Source organism: Microcaecilia unicolor, unplaced genomic scaffold (genome assembly GCF_901765095.1).
Source record: "Microcaecilia unicolor unplaced genomic scaffold, aMicUni1.1, whole genome shotgun sequence".
NCBI lineage: Eukaryota > Metazoa > Chordata > Amphibia > Gymnophiona > Siphonopidae > Microcaecilia > Microcaecilia unicolor.
Genome location: NW_021962878.1, coordinates 14,754 through 42,355, shown reverse-complemented (window position 1 = coordinate 42,355; position 27,602 = coordinate 14,754). Strand labels below are relative to the sequence as shown.

The 27,602-nt window shown below is 45.1% G+C and overlaps 1 protein-coding gene across 1 annotated transcript; it reads left to right on the top strand.

Annotated features, from left to right (window-relative positions):
• Positions 1–4,695: 4,695 nt before the first annotated feature.
• Positions 4,696–27,602, top strand: LOC115458623 (arylamine N-acetyltransferase, pineal gland isozyme NAT-10-like). The gene is given in 3 exon segments (XM_030188467.1): positions 4,696–4,724; positions 26,670–27,223; positions 27,226–27,602. Coding segments are annotated over 2 exon segments (855 nt in total). The 5' UTR covers positions 4,696–4,724; positions 26,670–26,679; the 3' UTR covers positions 27,537–27,602.

Genomic DNA, 27,602 nt, shown 5'->3' with positions numbered 1-27,602 from the left:
TAAAGTAATCAAACACTTAGAGGGAACTTAAAAGCAGCCCCAAAGGCCAAAGTTCTAGATTTTAACTGAAGAAATTGTTTCCACCTTAACTGGGTGGACCTAGAAACATCAGGAAACATCTGTATTTTCCCTCCACAATAAAGAAAATCTTTCTTGCTAAAGTAATTCTTCATAATTAAAGCCTTATCCAGCTGTGAAGACGGGGGAATCAGGAGAGTGGCCCTCTCTGAAATATCATCTCAAGAAGTCTCTAAAAAGGCAGTTAAATTCTCCATGATGTTATTATTATTTTTTGAAGACAATATATCAGGTGCCAATCCATCCCGATCTTGCTTCAGAACTTTCTTAGGCAAATTTTACAAGGCTTATTGTATCAGCATTAGGCAACAATGGAACCTTCTTGAAATAATTTCTAAGCAATGGACCCATTATAAACCATTATAACCCATTATAAACCATAAGCTGTATTTCTCTGTTTATTACCCTCTTCTCACCTACCAACACCCATTCGGTTAGAATATCAATGAAATGCTTTGATGTCCCCATGCATACCCCCACCCTCCCACTCTGTCAGACAGTCAAAGTAATGCTTGGATGTTTCTCTTATATATACTATCTGCTACCACATTTGCTTATTTCCGATCTGATGAAGAAGGGCGACCTTCGAAAGCTAATCAAGAAATGTATTAAGTTATGTCCAATAAAAAAGGTATCATCTTATTTTCTTTACCATGTTTTATTTTGTTTGATTTCTATTGATAACCTAAGCAATGGACAAACAGGAGAGAATTCAAAAGTCTTGAGCTGGATGCTCTAAGTTGATCTTCCAATCTCTCAGTTTGGTGATGTAAAAATAGACTATCCTTAAGTTCAGAAGCCCCTGCTTGTTGTAGAGATCCAACCTGAAAATCTATTTTCTTTAGGGAAATTATCTAACTGTAAAACTTTAGGGGCCCTTTTACTAAGTGCAGGACGTCAGACTCAGAAACAGAATGAAGCCTTGCACCGGAAGAAGAGGACCTCGGCTGGCGGGGGTTGGGGTCCCCCGCTAGCAAAGGTAGCCAACGACGGCGGCGGGGGAGAGTTGGTGGCGGGAGGGGGGTCGAGAGGGTCATCAGCAGGGGGGTCCAGGGCCAAATCTACGGGGGCCCAGGCCCCCGTGGCCCCATGTAGCTATGCCACTGCCGCACAGAATGTTGCTACTCTTTGTGCTTATCTCTTATTTGTCCTGTTTGTCTGTCCTAATCAGATTGTAAGCTTTGTTGAGCAGGGACTGTCTATTCATGTTCAAGTGTACAGCGCTGCGTACGTCTAGTAGCGCTATAGAAATGCTAAGTAGTAGTAGTGTTTGGGATTCTGGAATCTTGCTACTCTTTTGGATTCCGGAATCTTGCTACTCTTTGGGATTCTGCACAGAATGTTGCTACTCTTTGGGATTCTGTTCGGAATCTTGCTACTCTTTGTACTTATCCCTTGTTTGTCCTGTTTGTCTGTCCTAATTAGATTGTAAGCTCTGTCGAGCAGGGACTGTCACTTCATGTTCAAGTGTACAGCGCTGCTTAAGTCTAGTAGCTCTATAGAAATGATAAGTAGTAGTAGTAGTATGGTATGTGCAGCACTGATTTCAATGGGCAGAATCAGGCATTATAAATCCCACACTGTTCCAAAATCTCCAGCTTGGAACTGGGTAACTTAGCATCTCTGGGAGGAGGGTTTTTTTTTTTGAATCCATGAATTTTATTGCAAATTTTAAAATTCACAAATAACAGAAATAGCAAGAACAATGAAACAGAAATTACAAAAAACCTTAAAATTACAAGAATTTGACGCCTCAAGAAAACTTGACTAGAGAAAAGTTTGCGTAACAAAGTAGTATAGTCTGACAGCAAACGACAAGATCCTAAATATTTATCCACCGGAGACCAAATTTTAGCAGTCGAACATGTCGTACCCAATTTCTCTGCCAAAGATGTTTCAAATTTATGAATTTGTAAAATTATGTGCCACCAAAAAAAAATAGAATTGAGATTTGAATTATCTTTCCAATGCATAAGAACCATTTTCAGTGCAGTCGCAAGTAAGATGGTTCAGTCATTTTTGTTGGGAAATATCTAGCTGGTCCTGAACTAACACTGATCCAAACATAATAATAGAAGGTGAAATTGAGCATTGTATAGGGAGAATATTTGTTATGAATGTCCATACAGGGACTCCTGAGGCAGGCCTGAGCGGCCGAAACACGACTCGTGTCGAGTCCAGTTTTTTAAGAATAAACTCTTGCTGTGAACTTTTTTCTGAGTCCAGTAGAAGTTTGTTTGGCGTCATCCATCTTGTCACCTTCGCTGTGTTCTTTTCTTGGTTTTTGCATTGCGGAGGTCCGCTTTCTTCTGTGTTTGCCGTTGCCCATACTTGGCACCAAAAATCTTGTTAGTCTACATTCAAAAATCATGTGGAGTAGGGTGCCAGTATGAGAGCGACAAGACCAACATTTACTATAGGCAGAAAGACCAGCTGAAGACTTTTCTTTGAATCAATCATATCGAACAGAATCTATAAGAGTAGGGTAGGTGTTAAAATCTAGGTTAAACTGTATTTAATTTGTATTTAATTTAGATAAGTGTGTTTTATTAATTACTAGTAAAAAAAGGCCCGTTTCTTGCTGAAATGAAACGGGCGCTAGCAAGGTTTTTGGCGGAGTGTGTATGTTTGAGAGAGTGTCTGTGACAGTGACTGTGTGTGTGAGAGAGAGTGAATGTGCAAGTGTGTGTGTGTGAGACAGAGAGTGGGTGCAAGTGTGTCTGTGAGAGAGTGTGTGTTTATGTGAGAATGAGTGTGTGCGAGTGTGTGTGTAAGACAGTGAGTGTCCTTCGCTTTCCCCCTCTCAGGTCTGAGGACCCCTCTTCCCCCCCCCCCTGTCTGTGGTGTGAGTACCCCCACTCTCTGTGCTCTGAGGGCCCCCCTCTCTCTGTGGTTTGAGGACCCCCTTCCCCCCTCTGTGGTCTTAGGGTCCCGCCTCCCCTGCCCCCCCCCTGCATAGTTCACCTTCGATAGAGTCGATGCGGGTTGCCTGTACCAATGAATCTTCCTATTTAGCAGCAGTGGCAGGCAGGCAGGCTTCAGAGTAGGCTATAGTAGTGAAGTCAGGGGGTTAAAATAGGTTTTGTTGCAGGTTTTTGGTGTGGGCACGCGATTTGCAAGCCCCTTCGCCCCCCCCCTGGTGATCTCACCCGACCCACTCCCCCCTGGTGCATAACGAAGCCCCTCCCCCCCCCGCCCACATGAACCCCTGGCACCCGCAAATGCTAACTCTGTGGCTGCTGCTCCTCTCCCTTCTGATGTCGCTGCGCTCCTCCGGGGTCTTCTCCAGGGGCAGCGTCGTAAGGGGAGAGGAGGAGCGGCTGCAGAGACGTCAGCTGTCTGTTCTCTTTTTTTTGTTGTTGTTAGTGTGGGAGAGCAGGTCGGCGGTATTCGGGTCAGCTGGCGGCAGGTTCGGGAGGGCGGCAATGTTGGGGCGGTGGTATTGTCCTCAAATGGGCGGTAGTTTCGGGAGGGCGGGAGTGTCGGGGCGGCGGTTTTCTGCTCAGCTGGGCGGCATGGGCGGTTAGGTTACGCGGAGGGGGGACAGAGTGTGGGAGGGGCGTGAGGTGTAACGTCACTGATGGTGCCTCGTAGACCACGGATCCACGGTCCCTGGCACAGAACGTTGGAGGTGAGAATTATATTATAGGATGTTCTTATTATTTTGTTGGTTTGCTGTGCTTTCCTATTATTGACTGGCGTTCCTATTTGTTTGGTTATGAGATGTATTTTTTTTTAATGTAAACCGTTCTGTTTTGTAATTGCAATAAGAAACGGTACATAAAAGGAATAAATGATAAATGATGATCTTATGAAGAATCCAAATCACTCTAAGACGGAAAAAATATAAATAAGTTGTTTTTGTATTTGGGTTAGAAGGACAACATTGAAATCAAGAGACTGGGCAGCAGTGACTGGAGTAACAACTGAGGGGGAAAAAAACCAAGAAGACACTGAGGGCAAAGATAAACCAAAGTGGACGAAAAAAAACCCCTGATTTTTATTGAGTTAATATATTAAGTGAGCAAATAAACCATTTTCAGCTGACATAAAAAAAAAGACTAATTATAAACCCAGAGAAATGTTTAGAGCAGTTAATGGTTTATGAGGCGTTCAGCAGACTACTGGTCAGGTTAGGGTCCAACAGGGAGATTCAGAAAAAATGGCATAATGTTTTGTGCAAAGTGGAAGATCTCAAAGGTGAGGGGTGTATAAATTTGAGTCCAGCAAATTTGAGTTAATTGAGCTCAACCTTTTCTCAAAGAGAAGGGGATTAAGTTGTGGTGAGAAATTAAATTAAGGCAGGGAATAGGCCTGAAGGTGGTTGAATTTTAACCATTCATGTTAGGGAAATTGAGGGATATGATTAGGTCAATTAAAGACTCCTTTTGTTCTTTAGGCCCTGTTCCAGTTCTGTTCGGAGAGTATGCTGATTTGGTAACTCCTATTTTGAAAAAGGAAGGGTTAGTTGAGAAAGGAAGCAGTAAATCAAATTTTTCAGAGGATCATAATTTGCTAGACTTTGCACAAGCTGGATTTTGGAGTTCTTCTCCTTGTTGCTCGGATACGACTGTTGCCTTCCTTCCAAGGGGGCTCCTTTGGCATGAGTATCTTCTGCTGCTTCTTTTACTACTCTCGGGACAGGGGTACGTAATTTTTCTTTTTCTCAGGATGTTTGTTTTACGTCCTATGGCTTCATTTCCTTTTTATAGTATCTAACTCTGTTCCATTTTGGTAGCCTGGTGGTTCGGATATTCAAATCCTTTTCTGCTGATCAGTTTTTTGCTGTGTGTATAGCTTTGTTGATTTTTCAAACTTCTGCATTCTTCTTTTCTCCCCCCCCCCCCCCCCCTTTTGGGAAACTGTTTTGCTACATCCCATTAATCTGGACTGGTCTGGTATAGATGACAAGGAAGGAAAAATTATGTTCTTTCCTGATAAACAATCCATGACCATCTAAACTTCAGAAAATCACTAAAAATCAACCTCTTCAAAAAGGCTTACCCCACCGATCCAACGTAAATCCCCACACCCAGCAACACAACACAACTAATGATCGTACTGGACAATACACAATCTTCATTCCCTTCGACCTTCACGGTGCCTGACACACACCTACTTCATTCTACCACAATTCAACCTTGTATTTGTTATTCAACCGACTGGCGAACTCTGTAAGCCACATTGAGCCTGCAAATAGGTGGGAAAATGTGGGGTACAAATGTAACAAATAAAAATAAGACATTATTGAAGGCAATGCTGGGTTAAGTCTATTTTCATCTGAATAAGGCAGAGAGACACCAAGCATTGCCTATCTCAGAGAAAGAGATTTATCACCACAATGAGTGAGCTTGTAGGCTGACTGAGGTTTTTCTTGAGGCTCCAGCCATGTCTAACACCAATTCTGGCAGATGTACGTTCCAACAACTGGCATATTTTAATCAATAAATAGAAAATACTATTCCATTTTTTTCACCTTTATTGTCTGATCATTTGGTTTCTGCTTTCCTGTGTTAAATTTTTCTAGGGTCTCCTTGTCCATTTGGCATTTCTTCTCTCTCCATATCCACCATTCATCTTCTCTCTGCATCCCTATCTGTCCTGCTCAGCATCTCCCCTCTGTGTCCCTGCCACTATCCTGCTGTCATGTTGAGCATCACCCCTCTGTGTCCCTATCTCCCCTTCTATCCAGTATCACTCTCCTGTGTCCCTATCCTCCTCACATATCCAGCATTACTCCTCTGTGTCTATTGCCTCATGTATAAACGTATATTGTAAGCCCATTAGGGACAGAGAAAGTACCTGCATATATGTAAATTGCTTTGGTTGTACCACAGAAAGGTGGTATATCAAATGCATTACCCCTATCCTGCAGCTGAATTTTGCAAAAACAGGTACTAAATATTTATAGTACATTGGGGTGTAGCCTTTATTTATTTATTTATTTGTTGCATTTGCATCCCACATTTTCCCACCTATTTGCAGGCTCAATGTGGCTTACAATATTCCGCCCTGGTTATTGCCATAGCAGAGTAAAGATACAATTAATAATTACAGAAGAATATATGTAACAAATGAGATAAAGCATTAGTTATAACGGGATCAATAATAAAATGACAGTCAAAGTTGTAATGCACTAAAGTTCAGGTGATGGGTCATTGTGGTATGTCCTATTGAAGAGGTAAGTCTTCAGTGATTTCCGAAAGTTGATTAGGTCGCTTATTATTTTCACATCAAGTGGTAATGCATTCCAAAGCTGCGTTCCTATGTAGGAAAAACTGGATGCATGTGTTAATTTATATTTTAGTCGTTTGCAGCTAGGGAAGTGAAGATTTAGGAATGTGCGCAAAGATCTTTTAGTGTTCCTGGGTGGCAGGTCAATAAGGTCTGACATGTAGACCGGAGCATCTCCATAAATAACTTTATGAATCAGGGTGCAAACCTTGAACGTGATACGTTCCCTAAGTGGAAGCCAATGCAATTTTTCTCTTAAGGGTGTGGCACTTTCAAATTTTGTTTTTCCAAATATTTATTTATTTATTGCATTTGTACCCCACATTATTCCACCTATTTGCAGGCTCAATGTGGCTTACAGAGTGTTGTTATGACATAGTCATGACAGGATCTTAGATACAATCAAACATATAAATGGCGAGTGTCGTACTCACTCGCAAATGCGCAGTAGAGACCCTCTGTGCCCCGCTCCCACATCAATACGTGATGATGGGGGCAGAACAGAGAGGGTCTCTACTGCGCATTTGAGAGGGACGAAACCGCTGTCGCTAATGCTCCCCCCCACCCGGAGTCGCCGCCGCCACCCACCCTCCACCCGGCCGGGCCCTCGCTCCGCTATTGTAACAGCGAGGGAACGCAACACACAGCTCTGTTGAGCTGCCATCCTTCCTTCTTCTTCTCTGCCTGTGTCCCGCCCTCGACGACGTTACATCACACGAGGGCGGGACACAGGCAGAGAAGAAGAAGGAAGGCCGACGGCAGCTCAGCAGAGCTGTGTGCTGCGTTCCCTCGCTGTTTCAATAGCGGAGCGAGGGCCCGGCCGGATGGAGGGGTGGCGGCGACTCGGGGGGGGGGGCCTTGCAGCGGCGACGGGAAGGGGCTTTCAACCCCCCCTTTCCTATACTAGCCCGTTTTTACGGGCTCTACGGCTAGTCAGTAATAAGCAGAGATTGGGTGAGGAATTAGAGAAGAAGGTGTTAGATAGGGTAGTGTCCGAGGTGTATTTTGATATCTGGGTGGGTTGTTGTGGCGATTTTGTGTCGTTAAGGGTTCTCTTTGTAGGCTTTGTTGAAGAGGTGTGTCTACAAAGATTTGCGAAAGTTAATTAGATCATCCATGGTTTTCAGGGCTGTGGGTAGTGCGTTCCATAGCTGTGTACTCCTGTATGAATCCGGCTGCAGTGTTTTGGGCTGTTTGAAGTTTCTTGATGATTTGTTCTTTACAGCCAGCGTAAATTGCATTGCAGTAATCTAGGTGACTTAGCACCAGTGATTGTACCAGACTGCGGAATATGTCCCTTGGGAAGAAAGGTAAGAAGGCGGTAGAACGAGAGGACATGAAATGAGATTGAAGGGGGGCAGACTCAAGAAAAATGTCAGGAAGTATTTCTTCACGGAGAGAGTGGTGGACGTTTGGAATGCCCTCCCGCGGGAGGTGGTGGAGAGGAAAACGGTAACGGAATTCAAACATGCATGGGATAAACATAGAGGAATCCTGTTCAGAAGGAATGGATCCTCAGGAGCTTAACCGAGATTGGATAGCAGAGCCGGTAGTGGGAGGCGGGGCTGGAGGTTGGGAGGCGGGGATAGTGCGGGGCAGACTTATACGGTCTGTGCCAGAGCCAGTGGTGGGAGGCGGGACTGGAGGTTGGGAGGCAGGGATAGTGCTGGGCAGACTTATACAGTCTGTGCCAGAGCCAGTGGTGGGAGGCGGGACTGGAGGTTGGGAGGCGGGGATAGTGCTGGGCAGACTTATACGGTCTGTGCCCTGAAGAGCACAGGTACAAATCAAAGTAGGGTATACACAAAAAGCAGCAAATATGAGTTATCTTGTTGGGGAGACTGGATGGACCGTGCAGGTCTTTTTCTGCCGTCATCTACTATGTTACTATATTCTTTTGAGTTTCCACATGGAGTGGAACATTTTCTTTGTTACGTTCTTCGCATGGCTTTCCAATCTGAGACAGGTAGGGAGAAGTTTGGTGTGGTTATCGTAGTAGTTTTATTTATATTATATTGTGATGATAGGATGAGACATTGTGTTTTTTTCGGCATTAAGTTTCAATTGAAATGCATCCGCCCAAGAGTTCATAATTTCGAAGCTCTGGTAAATGTTATTAGTGATTTCATTTTCCTTCCTCCCCCAATCAATGCCCCCTCCTCCATTCCCCAGACCTAACTGCGCCAGCGCTGTGTTGTGCCCTGGGTCCAATAGCCTTCAATAGATGAGGAATCCAAACCCTGATTTCCCCCCAGCTACAGAATACAGAACTGTAGCCTGGGCCAATGGCTTGACCTGCTGAAACACTTGATAACTAACCATTGGGGCTGTTATCAGTTCCTTGTTCAGGAAAAGAAGTATACTGTTATCTTCTGGTTCTGTTCCCAGGCACAGTACAGCCAGGACTACCATGATTCACTGAAGCAAACACTGATCTGTTTAAGTGTTGCAGGAGTCTGAATTAAAAGATAAAGCAAAATTATAGTGCCATCTAGTGGGATGATATAGTATTTCACTATGTGCTATAAGGCTTCAGGTGCAAAATGAGGAAAACCTGTCCAAAGTAAGGGTTAATTACAGGAGAGCACTCACGGGGCCTGGGAAATTGACATTTGAAGTGCCCACTCATTCTTCTCTTCCTGCCTAGACTTCTTGAAGAGCAAGAAGAAAAAAAAACTGCCTTGAAAATTATGACAAAAATTAATTTTTGATTTAGCAGTGGTTCCCTGCCCCCTTTCTCTTCATCCCAGTTTGAACCAGGCTAAGATCTAATGTAATTATTCACACTTCCTGCTGAATCCCCTCCCCCCCTCAATTTCATATTCTTCCTGTTTCCCCCATAACACACTCAAGTCATTGCAGTGCAACCTGACTCCCTTCTTTACATTACAACCATGTGCCCTGACTCTGATCACCTAGATGTTACTCCCACACAATGTTCTCCCCTCTGAAATCTGAACCCTGCCTTAGAAGTATCTCCAGGCCCCAGCCAAACTGGATGTCTCACCCTAACAATCGTACTGGGACAAGTTCCCTATGAGGAAAGGCTTTAGAGGCTCTTCAGCTTAGAGAAGAGACCGCTGAGAAGAGATATGATAGAGGTCTATAAAATACTGAATAGGGCAGGTAGATGTTGTTGGATTATTTGTAGTAAATAATTAGCAGATTTTAGTACACACAGCTTCAGCTTTAGAAATGTTAATTTCTTTCTTCATCTCTCTCTCATTCACCCCTGAATAATTCACTGCTGAGTCACTTTAAAGTTGAAGTAACAAAACATCTGTTTACTCACAGTTTGTAGTTAGATTATAATCAGACAGGCTTATATTTACATATTACTATACATTTGTCTTATCAGCTCCTTCCATGTGCTTAGATGGTAATGGATGCTCACACCACCATAGATCCTCTCAGGTTAGGAGAGATCATGAGCTCCATGTGCTCCATGTGCTGCATGTGCTGCATCTGCTGTGTCTAACCCCCACAGGAAGTTGCATAGCTGTGTGACCTCTCTAAGTAATTCACATCAGAGGTCACAGAGTAATCACAGAGAAATAATAGGTGACAGGCAATGCATGTAAAATACAATTACATTCCAACAAACCCCTTCTCATGCATAACTGTCATGCAATTATTTATTCATACAAAGTCCAAGCTTTATATGCAGATTCACAAAATGTTCTCTGGGTAACGGTTTGGTCATGATGTCAGCTGTCATCTCACTGGTGTGACAATAGTGTAGACTGATAACCCCTTCTTTCGCCAACTCTCGCACGTTGTGGTATTTCGTTGCGATGTGCTTGGTGCGTGACTGAACCTTGTCATTCTGTGACAGTCGAATGCAGCTCTGATTATCTTCCATTATCTGGATTGGTCTCTTTTCAGCTATTCCGAAATCCAGCAAAAGTTTTTCAATCCACATCAGTTCTCTGCACGCTTCCGATACGGCCACGTATTCAGCTTCTGTAGAAGACAGACTCACAATACTTTGTTTATGACTGGCCCATGAAATTTGTACATTTCCATACATAAACACATATCCACTTGTGGATTTATAATCAGAATGATCCCCTGCCCAATCTGAATCACAGTAACATATTAGTTTTGGATTACTATTGGCTGAAATCTTTAATTTACAATCAATGGTACCCTTTAAATACCTTACCATCCTTTTAACTGCAGTCCAATCTGATTTGGTAGGTGAGCTGACCCTTCTGCTCAAAATTCCTACTGCATTTGCTATATCAGCCCTGTATGTGGTAGCTAGATATAAAAGCTTACCTATGGCTGATCTATATTGGATGTTATCTGGTAAAGGTTCTCTTACTGTTTCATCCTTCAGAAAATCAGTGATCATGGGAGTGCTTACAACTTGGGCATCTTGCATACCTAAACTTTCAATAAGCTCATTTATTTTCTGCTTCTGGCTTAGAAGATAAGAACCATCATTTTGTTTCTCAATTTCTATACCAAGATAGTATGACACATTACCAAGTTCTTTTATCTCAACATTCTGGTTTAAACACTTTACAATGTCCTTGTACTCTTGCTCACTTTCGCTTGCAATGAGCAGATCATCAACAAAAGCTAAAATGTATGCATATTGTCCATTTGTGCACCTAGTGTACAAGCATTTATCTGCTTCACCTTGCTTAAATCCTAAATTTGTCAATATTTCATGCAATTTTTCATTCCAACATTTTGCACTTTGCTTTAATCCATAAAGACCTTTGTTTAATTTACACACTAGCTGTCTTTGTTTTGTATTTATGAAACCTGTTGGTTGTTCCATGTACAAGTCTTCAGTTATATCTCCGTGAAGAAACGCTGTTTTCACATCAATGTGTTTGACTTGCATGCCTTTTGAGACTGCAATGCTCAGAAGTGTTCTTATTGTCGTGTGTTTCACTACAGGTGCAAACACTTCATCAAAATCTTCTCCATATTTTTGAAGATATCCCTTTGCCACTAATCTGGCTTTATACCTTTCCACTTTTCCTTGTGCATTCCTTTTTAACTTGAATACCCATTTGCATCCTATAGCTTTCTTGCCAGGAGGTAATTTTGTAAGAATCCAAGTATTATTTTTATCCAATGCATCAATTTCTTCTTGTGCAGCTTTATGCCATTCAGCAGCTTCTTCTGCTGGCATTTTCTCAATCTCATCCCATGTTAAGGGCTCTTGAGCTTCTGCTGACTTTGTTAGGTAAGACAGTCTTGGGGGTGGAACACCTTTGTTTTCCCTGGATGAGCGTCTGACAACAGGTTGGTCTGACCTTTCCGCATCCTCTAAATCTGAGAGTTCTTCTCCAATTGATTTCCCTTCTCCAACTGTACTGTCTTCTTCAATGATCCTTTCTGTGTCTGCTTCCTCTGCCTGTTCCTCGTTAGATACAGGTGAGTTGCTTTCAGACATCTGCCTTGGTATGGCATTTATATACACTGGCATGTCTATTATGGTTCTAGTTTCATATTCTGGATGATAAGGCTCATCTGGGATAATCCAGCCTTTATCAACCCTTTTGTTTTCATCAAAATATGTAACATGTCTTATGCCAACAATGCCAGTTTTCAGATTCAAAATTCTATATCCTTTGTGTCCTGGAGCATAGCCAACTAAAATGCCCCTTTCTGTTGTGGAATCCAGCTTATGCCTTCTTTGCTTTGGTATATGAGCATATGCTGTACTTCCAAATGTTCTTATGTGTGACAGGTTTGGCTTCCTACCATGCCATGTCTCATGTGGTGTGCGCTCAGCGCCTTTAGTTGGCATTCTGTTTTGTAGGTACACTGCTGTGAGAATGGCTTCCCCCCCATAGTCTTTTAGGGAGATTGCTATCTGACAGCATACATCTGGTCATTTCCACAATTGACCTAAATTTTCTCTCTGCAACAGAATTTTGCTCTGGTGTATAAGCTACTGTTGTGATATGCTGAATGCCTTCTTGTTCTAGAAATGTGCGCATGCTTTGTGAAGTGAACTCACCACCATTGTCGGTCTGAAGAACCTTTGGTTTTCTTTCAAATTTATTGCTCACCATGGCTACGTATTTCTTCAGCATGTCTGTGACTTGACTTTTTTCTTTCAGCAAATAGGCCACACAATATCTAGAGAAATCATCCAAGAATATTAGCACAAATCTGTTATTTCCCAATGATGGGATATTAAACGGTCCACATAAGTCACTGTGTATTAAGTCCAGTACTTTATTACTCCTATTTCCTGTGTATGCAGGAAATGAGGGTCTCACACCTTTTTGAGTAACACAGTCTATGCATTTCTCCACTTTACCAGCATCTGCACTTATCTGAATGCCAGTGGCTAGTTGCTTACTGTAAAGATCCTGGATCACCTTAAAATCACGATGTCCCAGGCGGCGGTGCCAGATTTCCAGACTACATTTACCATCATTCTTCCTTACTTGCGCCATATGTGAGGCTTCACCTGAAATGCTCAGTTTATAAACATCATTATGCATAAAAGCTTCAGCATACACTTCATCATTTTTAGAGATTGTGCACTTACTGTTTTCAAAATGAATCACAAATCCCTTCTTATCTAATGTAGATACACTAAGCATATTGCAAACTGCTTGGGGAATATACAAGACATCACTTACAGGAATTTCTTTAACTTCATTAGACACTTTGCATTTTAAGAATCCAATACCTTTTGCTTGGATCTTAGCAGTCCCTGCGTTTGCAGTTTTAAGAATACCTTCTTCTGGACACATTTCCTGAAAGAAATCCTTACAATTGGTTAAATGGCATGTGCTCCCCGAATCCAAAATCCAAGTACTTTCATTTGAATTATTATTTACCATAGTCAAAGATTTTTCTGCCATTAGAAAGCCCTTGTGTTTATCTTTGTCCTTCATACATTTCCTGGTTTGAAAATTCTTTAGTTCCATTGGCTTAGGTGAGCTAGAGGGAGTGTTTTGTGTTTCCTTACACCATTTAGATACATGTCCCTCCTTTCCACATGAGTAGCAAATCAGCTTGCCCTTGGGTGGAGTTTTCCCATAGCTCCGCCTTCCTCTGTTCTTTGCCAAGAAATTTGTTTCATTTCTCTCTGACTTGCTTTGAGAACACATCTCCTCAGAATCATTTATTATGCATTCCTGCCTTAGTTTTGATGTTGCCTGTTCAAAAGATTGCCCTTCAATGGCCTCATTTACAGACCTAAAAACATCAAACTTCTTTGATAGTGAGGTAAAAAGAAATGCTCTTTTCAATGCATCACACATGGGAATTCCAGAAAGTTCTAACTTTTGAAATGAAGACATAAGATGCATAATGTGATCATTACATTTACTTTTATCCCTTAATTTGGTTTCATTCAACTCTGCCAACCAAATTGGTTGCTGCTTTGCATATGTAGTTGCATACATAGTTCTCAGTTTATATAAAATGTCCTTTGGTGTATCTTTTCCCTCCACTAATATGGCTTGTTTCTCTGAGAGAGCTTCCAAAAGCATGCATTTCACATAATAGTTTGCATTGTCCCATTCAGCCATATTTTCATCTGTTCTGTCTTGGTCTAAGCATATATTTAATCTTTTTGCTCGAAGGAGACATATGAATCTTAGTTCCCACTGCTGATAATTAAACTCAGTTAATTTAGGCACCTTGAGAGAATAGAAAAATGGTGAATTTCTTCCCTCAGCCATTTTCTTAGCCTTCTGTCTGCTGTGTGGGGGGAGAGAGAGACAGACTGAATCTTTCCTTTAAAACTTAAGAGAAAAATGTGGCCTTTTTTTCTGCCTGGTAATATTTCTCTTCTTTTTCAATTCCTGGACCCTGGGCCCATAACCCTTTTGTTGGATTATTTGTAGTAAATAATTAGCAGATTTTAGTACACACAGCTTCAGCTTTAGAAATGTTAATTTCTTTCTTCATCTCTCTCTCATTCACCCCTGAATAATTCACTGCTGAGTCACTTTAAAGTTGAAGTAACAAAACATCTGTTTACTCACAGTTTGTAGTTAGATTATAATCAGACAGGCTTATATTTACATATTACTATACATTTGTCTTATCAGCTCCTTCCATGTGCTTAGATGGTAATGGATGCTCACACCACCATAGATCCTCTCAGGTTAGGAGAGATCATGAGCTCCATGTGCTCCATGTGCTGCATGTGCTGCATCTGCTGTGTCTAACCCCCACAGGAAGTTGCATAGCTGTGTGACCTCTCTAAGTAATTCACATCAGAGGTCACAGAGTAATCACAGAGAAATAATAGGTGACAGGCAATGCATGTAAAATACAATTACATTCCAACAGATGTGAATCATTTGTTTACTTTTTCCAAAAGTACAAGGACTGGGGGGCATGCAATGAAGCTACTGAGTAGTACTTTTAAAACAAACTGGAGAAAATATTTCTTCTCTTGACGTAATTAAAGTCTGGAATTCATTGACAGAGAATGTTGTAAAAGTGGTTAGGGTTTAAAAAAGGCAGGGCTTTTTTTGTGCCAGTACGCACTGGTACAGCGTACTGACACCCTTTTTCCCCCCGGCGAGTCCTGCACCCTTCCTCTCACTCCCCCACTTACTACTACGTCGGACTTGGCAGCGCAAACAGTGCAGGCAGCGATTGAGAGAGGCTGGCAGCGTCTGAGCTTCCTTCTGCGAGTCCTGCCTACCTTGTTTCAACTTCCTGTTTCCGCATAGGTGGGACTCGCAGAGGGAAGCTCCGACACTGCCGGCCTCTCTCAATCGCTGCACCCTTCGCTCTGCTGAGTCCGAAGCTAGCAACCTTTCTATCGCTTTGCTAGCAGGCAGTGGAGAAGGAGGATGGGCTGGGAGAAGGAGGATGGGCTGGGGGAAGAAGAATCGCTGGCCATGGGAGAGGGGAGGGCTGGGGAGAGAGGAGAATCGCTGGACATCGATGGGAGGGGAGGGCAGGGGAGAGAGGAGAATCGCTGGACATCATGGGAGGAGAGGGCAGGGAAGAGAGAATTGCTGGACATCGATGGGATGGGAGGGGAGAGCAGGGAAGAGAGAATTGCTGGACATTGATGGGAGAGAGGAGAATCACTGGACATGGATGGGAGGGGAGGGCAGGGAAGAGAGGATTGCTGGACATTGATGGGAGGGCAGAGCAGGGGAGAGAGGAGAATCACTGGACATGGATGGGAGGGGAGAGCAGGGAAGAGAGAATTGCTGGACATGGGTGGGAGGGGAGGGCAGGGGAGAGAGGAGAATCGCTGGACATGGATGGGAGGGGAGGGCAGGGGAAGGAGGAGACATACTGGACATGGATGGGAGGGGAGGGCAGGGCAGGGGAGAGAGGAGACATGCTGGACATGGATGGAGGGGAGGGAAGAGAGGAAGGAGATGCACATGGATGGGAGGGCACGGAAGAGAGGAGAAATGCTGGAAATGGAGGGAGAGGAGAGCAGGTGATAGAGGAGAATGGCTGGACATGGATGGAGGGAGAGGTTGGCAGGGAGAGAGGAGAAATGCTGGACTTGGATGGAGGAGAGGGGAGAGAGAATTATTGCTTTATATGGATACAGGGGAGGGAAGAGAGGAGAAATTCTGGACATGGATGGAGGAGAGGAGAGAGGAGAAGTGCTGGACATGGATGGAGGGAAGAAAATAAAAAAGAAGATACACATGGATGGAGATGAGGGAAAGGGAAGAGAGGAGAAAAACTGCACATGGATGGAGAAAATAGGCAAAAGCTGGATCCACGTTATACCTCCTCCAGTCAATTCCATGGAGGAGGACCCAGCTTTTACTTATGGATGGCAAGAAATGAAGAAGAAAGGAGGAAAGTAAAGAAATAAATGGAACGGAAGCTCTGGAAACAGAGTTAAGGGAACACTGAGTGGGAATCACTAGCATGTTTTTTTTTTGTTACATTTGTACCCTGCGCTTTCCCACTCATGGCAGGCTCAATGCGGCTTACATGGGGCAATGGAGGGTTAAGTGACTTGCCCAGAGTCACAAGGAGCTGCCTGTGCCTGAAGTGGGACTTGAACTCAGTTCCCCAGGACCAAAGTCCACCACCCTAACCACTAGGCCACTCCTCCACTGTTGCTACTATTTGAGATTCTACATGGAATGCTGCTATTCTACTAGCAACATTCCATGTAGAGGTCGGCCCTTGCAGATCACCAATGTGGCCGCGCAGGCTTCTACATGGAATGTTGGAATGTTGCTAGTGGAATAGCAACATTCTATGTAGAATCTCCAATAGTATCTATTTTATTTTTGTTACATTTGTACCCTGCGCTTTCCCACTCATGGCAGGCTCAATGCGGCTTACATGGGGCAATGGAGGGTAAAGTGACTTGCCCAGAGTCACAAGGAGCTGCCTGTGCCTGAAGTGGGAATCAAACTCAGTTCCTCAGGACCAAAGTCCACCACCCTAACCACTAGGCCACTAAATGAAGATCAAAAGATAAAATACCCACATTAAACTCAATTACCCAACAATCTCTGGCATAACCTACTTTTAAATTTATGACTATAGGTTACCTAGAATGGGGTCATTCTGAAATCGATTGGCAACTTATTCCAAGCAGTTGGAGTGGCAGCACTAATTGACCATTCAAGAGTAGCCTTTGGGTGAAAACCTTTTGGCAGGGGCAGCCTCAATCTATATACATCAATTGTTTGCGAAATATGCTAGGGAACAGCACTAAGGGCCTCCAGAACTGGGATAGCAAATGGATCTTTATTGGACCGAGTATGTGTGTGGAGGGGGGGGGGGGGAGGGGGGTCTGCAAGCCTGAAGCTTCAGCTACAGTGCAGACTCTGGACCCAAAAGATCCTTTGGACATAGAAACATAGAAACACAACGGCAGATAAAGGCCATATGACCCATCCAGTCTGCCCATCCTCTGTAACCCCTAATTCTACCTGTTCCTAAGCGATCCCACATGCTTATCCCATGCCTTTTTAAACTCTGGAACAGTCCTCGACTCCACCACCTCCACAGGGAGACCATTCCAGGCCTCCACCACCCTTTCTGTGAAATAATACTTCCTTAGGTTACTCCTAAGCCTATTCCCTCTTAACTTTGTCGTATGCCCCCTCATTCCAGAGCTCTCCTTCATTTGAGAAAGGCTCTTTTCCTGTACATAAATGCCCTTGAGATATTTAAACGTCTCTATCATGTCTCCTCTCTCCCTCCTCTCTTCCAGCGTATACATGTTGAGGTACATAAGCCTCTCCCTATAATTTTTGCATTCAACACCGCTTACTAATTTTGTAGCCGCCCTCTGGACCTACTCCATCCTGTTTATATCTTTCCGTAGGTGCGGTCTTCAGAACTGCACGCAGTACTCCAAATGAGGCCTCACCAGAGACTTATACAATGGCACTATCACCTCCTTTTTCCTGCTGGTCATGCCTCTCTTTATGCACCCAAGCATCCTTCTGGCTTTGACCGTCGCTTTTTCTACTTGTTTGGAAGCTTTAAGGTCATCAGACACAATCACCCCCAGGTCCTGCTCTTCCTTCGCACACTGAAGCACTTCACCCCCTATACCGTACCGTTCCCTCAGATTCTTGCGACCCAAGTGCATGACCCTGCATTTTTTGGGATTAAACCTTAGTTGCCAAATATCGGGCCATTCCTCTAGCTTCGCTAGGTCCTTCCTCATGACATTCACACCCTCCAGGGTGTCCACCCTGTTGCAGAGTTTAGTATCATCCGCAAAGAGACAAACCTTACCAGACAGCCCTTCCGCTATATCGCTCACAAAGATGTTAAAAATTTGGATAGCTTTTTTATCAAATGAATTGCGCAGACCCCTGACGCAGGTATATCAGGTCTCCCAATTAAGATCCATTCGCTATCCCAGTTCTGGAAGCCCTTAATGCTGTTCTTTTTTGTTATGCAGTGTTTTGGCTTCCCTCTCTGTTGCAAAATATGCTAAGAGAGATAGAGTTCTACCAAGTTGCTTCAATAGGCACAGGAGGAGTGGCCTAGTGGTTAGGGTGGTGGACTTTGGTCCTGAGGAACTGAGTTCGATTCCCACTTCAGGCACAGGCAGCTTCTTGTTACTCTGGGCAAGTCACTCAACCCTCCATTGCCCCATGTAAGCCAAATTGAGCCTGCCATGAGTGGGAAAGTGTGGGGTAAAAACAAAAAAACTTCAAGCTGGTCAGAACTCAGGCTTGTACCAGTAACCAGTGCAGTTTGATTAACAATGGAGTTGCTCTCTCTGATCTGACACCTCCCACAACCAACTATGCAGTGATATTTTGCTGTCCTTGCATTCATGAAAAGTAACCTACGTCCAAGAGAGCAACAGCCCGTAATGTTTTGTAATTTTGGGGGGGATCTTGCCAGGTATTTGTGACCTGGATTGGCCACTGTTGGAAACAGTGGGCTGGGCTTGACAGACCTTTGGTCTGTCCCAGCGTGGCAATACTTATGTACTTACTAGTAAAAAAGGCCCGTTTCTGACTCAAATGAAACGGGCACTAGCAAGGTTTTCCTCGTAGTGTGTATGTTTGAGAGAGTGTGTGTGAGAGAGTGACTCTATGAGATAAGAGTGACTGTGCGAGTGTGTGTGTGTGTCAGAGAGAGAGTGAGACTGGGTGCGAGTGTGTCTGTGAGAGAGTGTGTGTGTGTCAGAATGAGTGTGTGCGAGTGCATATGTGAGACACAGTGAGTGTGAGAGAGAGTGTGTTTCAGACAGATACAGTGTGTGTGTGTGAGAGAGAGAGTGAGTGTGAGAGTATGGGTGCGATTAGGGTTACCATATGGCTCCAGAAAAAGGAGGACAGATTGAGCCAGTCTGGGTTTTACTTCCATTGCTTTCAATGGAAGCAAAGCCCGGACTGGATTAATGTGTCCTCCTTTTTCTGGAGCCATATGGTAACCCTATGTGCGATACACAGACTGTTTGTGAGACCGAGAGTGTATTAGACTGAGAGTTTGCAGAACCCCCTTCCCCTACCCCCCTGCTCTCCCCTTCCCCCCTGGTCTCCCCTTTCCCCCTTCCCCCCTTCCACCCCCTCTCCCCTTCCACCCCTTTTTGAGTTCCAGAAAGCCCTCCCACTTCTTCCTATCTGAGTTCCAGGATCCCCCCTGCCACTTCTTTCCATCCCCCTCTCCATGTCCCTTTCTCTTCTCCTTTTCCCCCGTTCTTGATTTTGCCATGGTGCGCTAAGGTGACAGACGGATTTATCTTCCTCGCAGAGCACTTACTGTTCCCTTTCAATGCTTCTGGAGAAGGCAGCGTCAGCGCTCACCATCACTGAACACACACAACCACGATTTGTGGCTCCGGTGATGCAGAGAGAAAGCAGGGAGCATCAAACTGGGAATTTTTCTCACCTGAGCAAGGTCTGAGCGCAGCAAGGGACCAATCTTTTCATGCAGAACACATGGCGATATAATGGTACTTTCCCAGTTTGCGACGCCAGCAAAGCGTGTGCTGCTGCACACACAGCAGAGTTACAGTGCTGTAATGCCCCCACCCTTTGCAGCGGCTGCGGGCTCCAGCTTGGCATAGATGGCTGTTACGAAGGGGAGGGTCAGAGAGGGGTGGAATGGGAGGGGGTTCATGAAACGACATAGTGGGGTAATGGTGGTCCTGGAACGACAGAAGGGGGTGGAGGGGTGTGCTTGCTGCGCCATTATGTTTTATTTACGCGGTTCACATTTTCCTTCAGCTGCACTAACTTCCATCTCTGCTACGACTTGGGGGGGGGGGGGCGTCAGGGGTGTCGAGGGCGTCAGGGATCAGCTTTTTGGATGGCACTCCTCCCCCTGCGTAGGTCGCTGTTTGTTGCTGTGTGTTGGGGGGGGGGGAGAGGGGGTGGAGGCCCTGCGTAGGTCGCTGTTTGTCTGTGAGCGTCGGAGGGCGGTGGAACTGGCTATTCGCTGAGTGTCATAGCCCCGCCCGCAACGTCATCACATTCTGATGTGAGGGCGGGGCAGACACTCATGGGATCTTGCAACTACAAATTTAGAATGTTAGGGTTGTGAATTGAAGCGGTGCAAAGAAAAGCTTCAAGGATGGTATGGGATTTGCGTTACAAGACGTATGAGGAGAGACTTGCAGACCTGAACATGTATACCCTGGAGGAAAGGAGGAACAGGGGTGATATGATACAGACGTTCAAATATTTGAAAGGTATTAATCCGCAAACGAACCTTTTCCGGAGATGGGAAGGCGGTAGAATGAGAAGGCATGAAATGAGATTGAAGGGGGGCAGACTCAAGAAGAATGTCAGGAAGTATTTTTTCACGGAGAGGGTGGTGGATGCTTGGAATGCCCTCCCGCGGGAGGTGGTGGAGATGAAAACGGTAACGGAATTCAAACATGCATGGAATAAACATAAAGGAATACTGTGCAGAAGGAAGGGATCCTCAGGAGCTTAGCCTAGAATGGGTGGCAGAGCTGGTGGTTGGGAGGTGGGACTAGTGCTGGGCAGACTTATACGGTCTGTGCCGAGGCTGGGGGTTGGGCGGCGGGGATAGTGCTGGGCAGACTTATACGGTCTGTGCCAGAGCCGGTGGTGGGAGGCAGGGATAGTGCTGGGCAGACTTATACGGTCTGTGCCAGAGCTTGTGGTTGGGAGGCGGGACTAGTGCTGGGCAGACATACGGTCTGTGCCGAGGCTGGGGGTTGGGCGGCGGGGATAGTGCTGGGCAGACTTATACGGTCTGTGCCAGAGCTGGTGGTGGGAGGCAGGGATAGTGCTGGGCAGACTTATACGGTCTGTGCCAGAGCTGGTGGTGGGAGGCAGGGATAGGGACAGTACAAATAAAAAAGTAGCACATATGAATTTATCTTCTTGGGCAGACTGGATGGACCGTGCAGGTCTTTTTCTGCCGTCATCTACTATGTTACTATGTTATGTTACTATGTGTGGAAGGGGCGTGGCTGAGGGCGGGTCTATGAGTGAGAGTGAGTGGTGCTGACAGCCTGGAACACTACAGGGCTTCAGTGTTTCCCTGCCACACAGTGAGCTTCAGAACGTTGGAGGTGAGAATTATTTATATAGAATGTATCTCTCTTAGGCTGTCCTCAGAAAGATAGGCCTGGATATAGCAGATTAACACAAGGTTACACAAAACCTTCCTAACCATTGATGCAACATGATTCTTCAATAAAATGATCAGAACCTGGGTTGTAGTACACAAATCCATGTTTTTCTTTCTTTCTTTAGAAAATATGTTTATCGGTGAACCAAACAACAATCAAAGAACATGTAACCAAATAGTTTCCAACGTTCCATCATAAAAATACAAAAGCTGCATAAGCACCGAACAACAGAGTGCTGGCCTTACTACTGCCTGCTTGGATCTTTTCTCATTACTCCCCCTCCCCTCCTACCCATCAATGTTTTACTTTCATAGATAAGAAGCTCCACCCATTCTGTCTACTGTTCAACATCAGCTGATAAGCACATGCTGTGACAAAAGTTGTCCTTAGACCTAAGGTCAGAGTAAATCCACAGACAAGAGAGACATAGTTGCCTTAGAATACTTCTAGATATCCTCTTCACTTTACTGGTACAGTTAGCAAGAATTTGAAAACAATTAGCAAGGGCAAGAGAATCCACAAACACAGTACCGAATCTTGCTTGTTGGTAGGCTTCAGAGCTTTCAACCAAGGTTCTACGCGATTAATGAAATACTGCTGGTAGGTAGGTGAAACAGGAACGACACAGAGCTTCACTGGCTCTTTGCTGCCTTGATCTTTTCTATATGTTTTTTTGTTTGTTACATTTGTACCCCGCACTTTCCCACTCATGGCAGGCTCAATGCGGCTTACATGGGGCAATGGAGGGTTAAGTGACTTGCCCAGAGTCACAAGGAGCTGCCTGTGCCTGAAGTGGGAATTGAACTCAGTTCCTCAGGACCAAAGTCCACCACCCTAACCACTAGGCCACTCCTCCACTGTTGCTACTATTGGAGATTCTACATGGAATGTTGCTATTCCACTAGCAACATTCCATGTAGAAGTCGACCCTTGCAGATCACCAATGTGGCCACGCCAGTGGCGTAGCCAGAAAGCAATTTTTGGGCGGGCCAACAGGTTGGATGGGTGGGCACTACCCCCCCCCCCCCCCCCCCCCACACACACACACACACATGGATAGAGTTTTAGACGAGGATATGGGGCTGACCTGAACCATTATAGGAAATTTAAAAAGAGAGAAAGAAATTGGGCTTCAGCAGCTCAAAAAGAAACGGAGAAGCCAGCTAACTTCATTAAGAGCCAGGTACACTCAGCAGAGTCTAGACACTACGGGATATCGCATTAGTAAGTGTCAGGAATCATAACTAGAGCGTTTTTGTTCAACAGCATGACCACCGGTCCCCATCACGATTCAAATGAAAAATAAAACTTAATAGCCTGCCATAAAAATGTGGAAATGCCTGTGGACTTACTGGAGTGTAGCTGAGTTGTTTTGGTACCGTTACTTCTAAAAGCAGTCTCTGTCTGGGCGCTGCTAAACAAGGCTCCGGTGCACAGGTGGTCACATCATTCACCTCACAGTCTCCGTCTCCCACCCCCGTGGCAGCGCTTGCAATTTGCTACTGGCGCTGCCTGATATCAACTCACAGATGCGGAGCCGACGACCTGCTCCAGGACCTTCCCTCTGCCGCGTGCGTTCTGCCCTGTGTAAACAGGAAGCTGAATCAGCGCGGCAGAGGGAAGGCCCCCAAGCAGGATGTTGCGCCGCGTCTGTCAGCTAAGCTGTCAGGCAGTGCCGGTAGCAAATCGCAAGCGCTGCCACGGGAGTGGGAGATGGAGACTGGAGGAGGCAGCGCCGATAGCGTACAATACAAGCGCTACGGCGGGGGGTGGGAGAGGGTGAGGAGACACGGTGAGGGAGGGACTCTTCAATCTGGATGGGCCTGACTGAAAACTGGGCGGACCTGGGCCCATCCAGGCCCACCCGTAGCTACGCCCCTGGGCCAAGCAGGCTTCTGCTTCTGTGAGCCTAGTCTCTCGGTGGCCCTGGTTACACCAACTGAAACCAGGTGTAAATCCCATCGGACAATTTGAGCTCACATCTACCCAATTGTTTTAGCACTGCACGTATTTTTAAGGAACACCTCTACCCTGCCCGTGCCCCTCCCATGGCCACAATCCCTGTGCAGATCTGTACAGAAACACTTAGGCACTGTTCTGTTACATTGCACAGACTGATCTTACGTTACTACAGCCTTGCTTGGATCTTGTTTCATCTTGGCTGCAGGAGATTGGACTTGTTTTAAACTTGTTCAGAACATTTGCCATTTGGTTGATTGGCTGTCTCTCTAGACCTGCATTTGGTTCTCCTATCCAACTTATAGACTTAGACTCTTCTAAATACTTTGATTGGCGTCTGTTTAAGCCTGGTTACCATCTTGTTGCCTGTCTAGATGTTTGAGAGTTCCACCTCCTGACGCAGCGCTTTGACGAAACAAGCATCTGTTGTCGAGGCTGGATATTTATGCTAACACTATGCTGTATTTGCTCTAATACTGGAAGGAGTTTAAATGGTCCAGTTTACTTTAGAAGAAAAATTTGGTGAGAGACAGAAGTCTCTGGGGGAGGGGGGGGGGGGGGGGACAGGTGCGGGCCAAATGTGGGGATGGGCGATGGCCCTGCCCCGGGCCTGGCTGTGTCTCTCAGCAGCCCTGATGTGTGGCATGTGGTGATGAAGTACATAAGTACATAAGTAATTCCATACTGGGAAAAGACCAAGGGTCCATCGAGCCCAGCATCCTGTCCACGACAGCGGCCAATCCAGGCCAAGGGCACCTGGCAAGCTTCCCAAACGTACAAACATTCTATACATGTTATTCCTGAAATTGTGGATGTTTCTCAAGTCCATTTAGTAGCGGTTTATGGACTTGTCCTTTAGGAAACCGTCCAACCCCTTTTTAAACTCTGCCAAGCTAACCGCCTTCACCAAGTTGTCCGGCAACGAATTCCAAAGTTTAATTATGCGTTGGGTGAAGAAACATTTTCTCCGATTTGTTTTAAATTTACTACACTGTAGTTTCATCGCATGCCCCCTAGTCCTAGTATTTTTGGAAAGCGTGAACAGACGCTTCACATCCACCTGCTCCACTCCACTCATTATTTTATATACCTCTATCATGTCTCCCCTCAGCCGTCTCTTCTCCAAGCTCCAGATTGAGTGGATTTAGAGCCTTCACTGAATCTAGGAGATACATTTTTGATATTTTGACATTTATTTTATGCCTAGATGTTCACTGATGTATTGAATTTGGACTCCTTGCATTTCCTATTTCATTGTTTAGCCCTCCCCCCCCTTAACCAGGGGAGAGATATGTGAGCAAGTTACTCTCCTCAAAGTGGCAGTGGTGGAGTTTTTACCTTGCTGTGTTTTTTTCTCCCATATGTTGGCTTTTTTTTCTGAAACTGATGATATGATTGTGATCCCATATACATTAGCTTATGAGATGTGCATAATCCTGGAGCTTTGAGATTTCAGGTTTTTTTGTATCCATATGCTGATTGAGGCAAACCTCAAGTTGGGAGACATCTAGCCACTTTTTCATATGTATTATTTTTTGATTGACTGTTGGCTATCTTCGTTTTGAATTGAACTCACAATCTTAGCGGTATGCGATTTCCATCTTTTTCCAAAATTGAAGGAATACCTTCAGGGGCATCTGTTCAACTCGAAGAAGTGGAGAGGACAACTGTGAGCACTGGTTGAAGACACGGGGGGGGGGGGGGGGGGGATTCCAATAAATGGTGCCCAGTGTTAGGCAATGGGATGATCCGCACTGAGCTAGTATTCTGCGTGGAATGACCTTTACATTTCACACCTAACTTTATGCCTGCCATAGGCTGCTGTAAACACTTGTAAGACGCACAAATGCAGGTATTATATAACGTCACGCCTACTTTCTGGGACTGTCTCGACTAATGCCCCCCCCCCCCCCCCCCCGGAGTTTCATATTATGAAATTTAGGCATGTATATTGTAGAATAGGGCAAATCCATGTATAACTTCTAATTACTGCTAATTAAGTGCTTGTTAACGTCAATAATTGATTGTTATTGCCTAATTAGATAATTAGTTTATATGCAGATCTTGGATCTGTGCCCAATTTTGGGTGACCTGACTAGAATCCACCAGATGATTTGCAGTTCTTTCAACAATGGCATTCAATTTGCCCATCAGTGGTAGAAATACGTGGAGAATAGTGGATGGAGTAGCCTGAGATGCATAGCATGGCCGCCAAAGGGGGGGGGGGCAAGGGGCAAAATTCCCCAAGCCCGGCCTCCCAGGGGGGCCTGGCACTGGCAAGCTTCTTCCTGCCTGCCTGCTTCCGGGTCTGTCTCTCTCCTGCTCCTGGTGTGCCTGAAGGACCCGGATGGTTGTATTAACGCAATAACCTAGGTGATGCGGGTTATCGTGTTAATGCAACATTTGGGTCCCGGCACAGAGGTGCAGGAGATGACAGACTGAGGGAGGAGCAGTCAGACACAGGAAGGTAAGGGATTAGGCGGGGCGATGGCCCAAATTTGTGTGTGGGGGTGGGCGGGTGGCAGTGGCCTCCCAAGGGTGGGGGAGTGGGGGCTGTCTGCCCCTGGTGCACGCTGCAAGGGGGTGCAGGGAGGAGCTGTACAGTTGTCGGCTCCGCCGGTTCTCTGCTCCATGACGTTACTTCCTGTTCCGGGTCAGGAACTGTCGGAGCCGACAGCCCCGCGATTGCTCCCTGCACCCCCAGGATGTGATGCACTGGGGGATGGAGGTGATGCACTTGGGGGGGGGGGGGGGGGGGTGCAGCGGTGAACTGCCCTGGGTGGCAGCAGACCTAGGATCTGCCCTGGGCCTGGCTGTGTCTGTCGGCTGCCCTGATGTGTGGCAAGTGGCGGTGATTATGTATGGAGTAACCTAGTGGTTACTTCAGCAGCCTGACAACCTGGGGAACTGGGTTCAATTCCCACTGCAGCTCCTTGTGGCTCTGGGCAAGTCACTTAAACCTCCATTGCCCTTGGGTACACAATAAGTACCTGTATATAATACATAAACTGCTTTGATTGTAACCACAGAAAGATGGTATATCAAGTCTCATCTCCTTTCCCTTAATAAAAGAGCAAGTCTGAAGCATTAATTTTGTTTTTTTAACTCATTACAGTATCTTCATTTAGACAAAAGTCAAGGAGGTGAAGGCATTACTTTTCATTCAATCCCTGTAGGTAAAGCATCACAGGATGGAAAAACCCAGTTCCACAACTCATGAACAATTACATTCATAATAAATTCATAAAACACAGGTTTGAGATCTTACCTAAAATCTATTTTTGATGTAGTCATAAAACCCTTTTAGCTAGATAAATAATTTTAAATGTTTTGTTTTACTGATGTAAAGAGTTAATCACATTTGCATTTCTTGCAGGAGAGACAACATGGATTTGGAAAATTATTTCACCAGAATTCAGTATCATGGAACCCACAAAAGATTAGACTTGGACACATTGACTGAAATCTTGCAGCATCACATTAGAGCTATTCCATATGAAAACCTCAGTATCCACTGCGGAGAAACCATCGAGCTGAGCGTTGAAGCTGCGTACGATAAAATTGTGCGGAAAAACCGTGGTGGGTGGTGCATGGAAAATAATCAGCTATTGGCTTGGGCTCTGAAAACATTGGGGTATGACATCACGATTCTCAGAGGGAATGTCTACATTCCATCCCAAAAGATTTATGACCCTAATATAGTCCACCTCATAATACAAGCCATCGTGGAGGGCAAAACCTATTTGGTTGATGCTGGCTTTGGCATCAATTTACAAATGTGGCAGCCACTGGAGTTGATTTCTAGAAAGGACCAGCCTCAGGTCCCTGGCATCTTTCGTTTAACCGAAGACAATGGAGTTTGGTATCTTGACAAAATAGAAAGGAAACAGTGTATCACCAATCAAAGGTCTCCCAGCTCTGAGCAGCAGGAAAAAGTGGTTACAAAAGACTCTATCTTTTCACCCTTGTGCCTCAAGCCACTGAAGACTTTCAGGATGCTTGTACCCATCTGCAGACGTCGCCAGACTCTCCGTTTAAACGGAAATCTATCTGCTGCCTCCAGTTAAGATCGGGCCTTCGACATTTGGTTGGATGGACACTGACTGAGATAGAATACAATTACCAAGAAAGCATGGATCTAGTGGAAATCACAACTGTTAAGGATGAAGATGTGGAGAGAGTACTAAAGGAGAAATTCAGACTGACTCTAGAGAAAAAGCTGGTATCAATTAACATAGATTAATTGAAACCCTTATTCACACCCTTGTTACTTCTCGCTTGGACTATTGCAATTTACTTCTCACTGGTC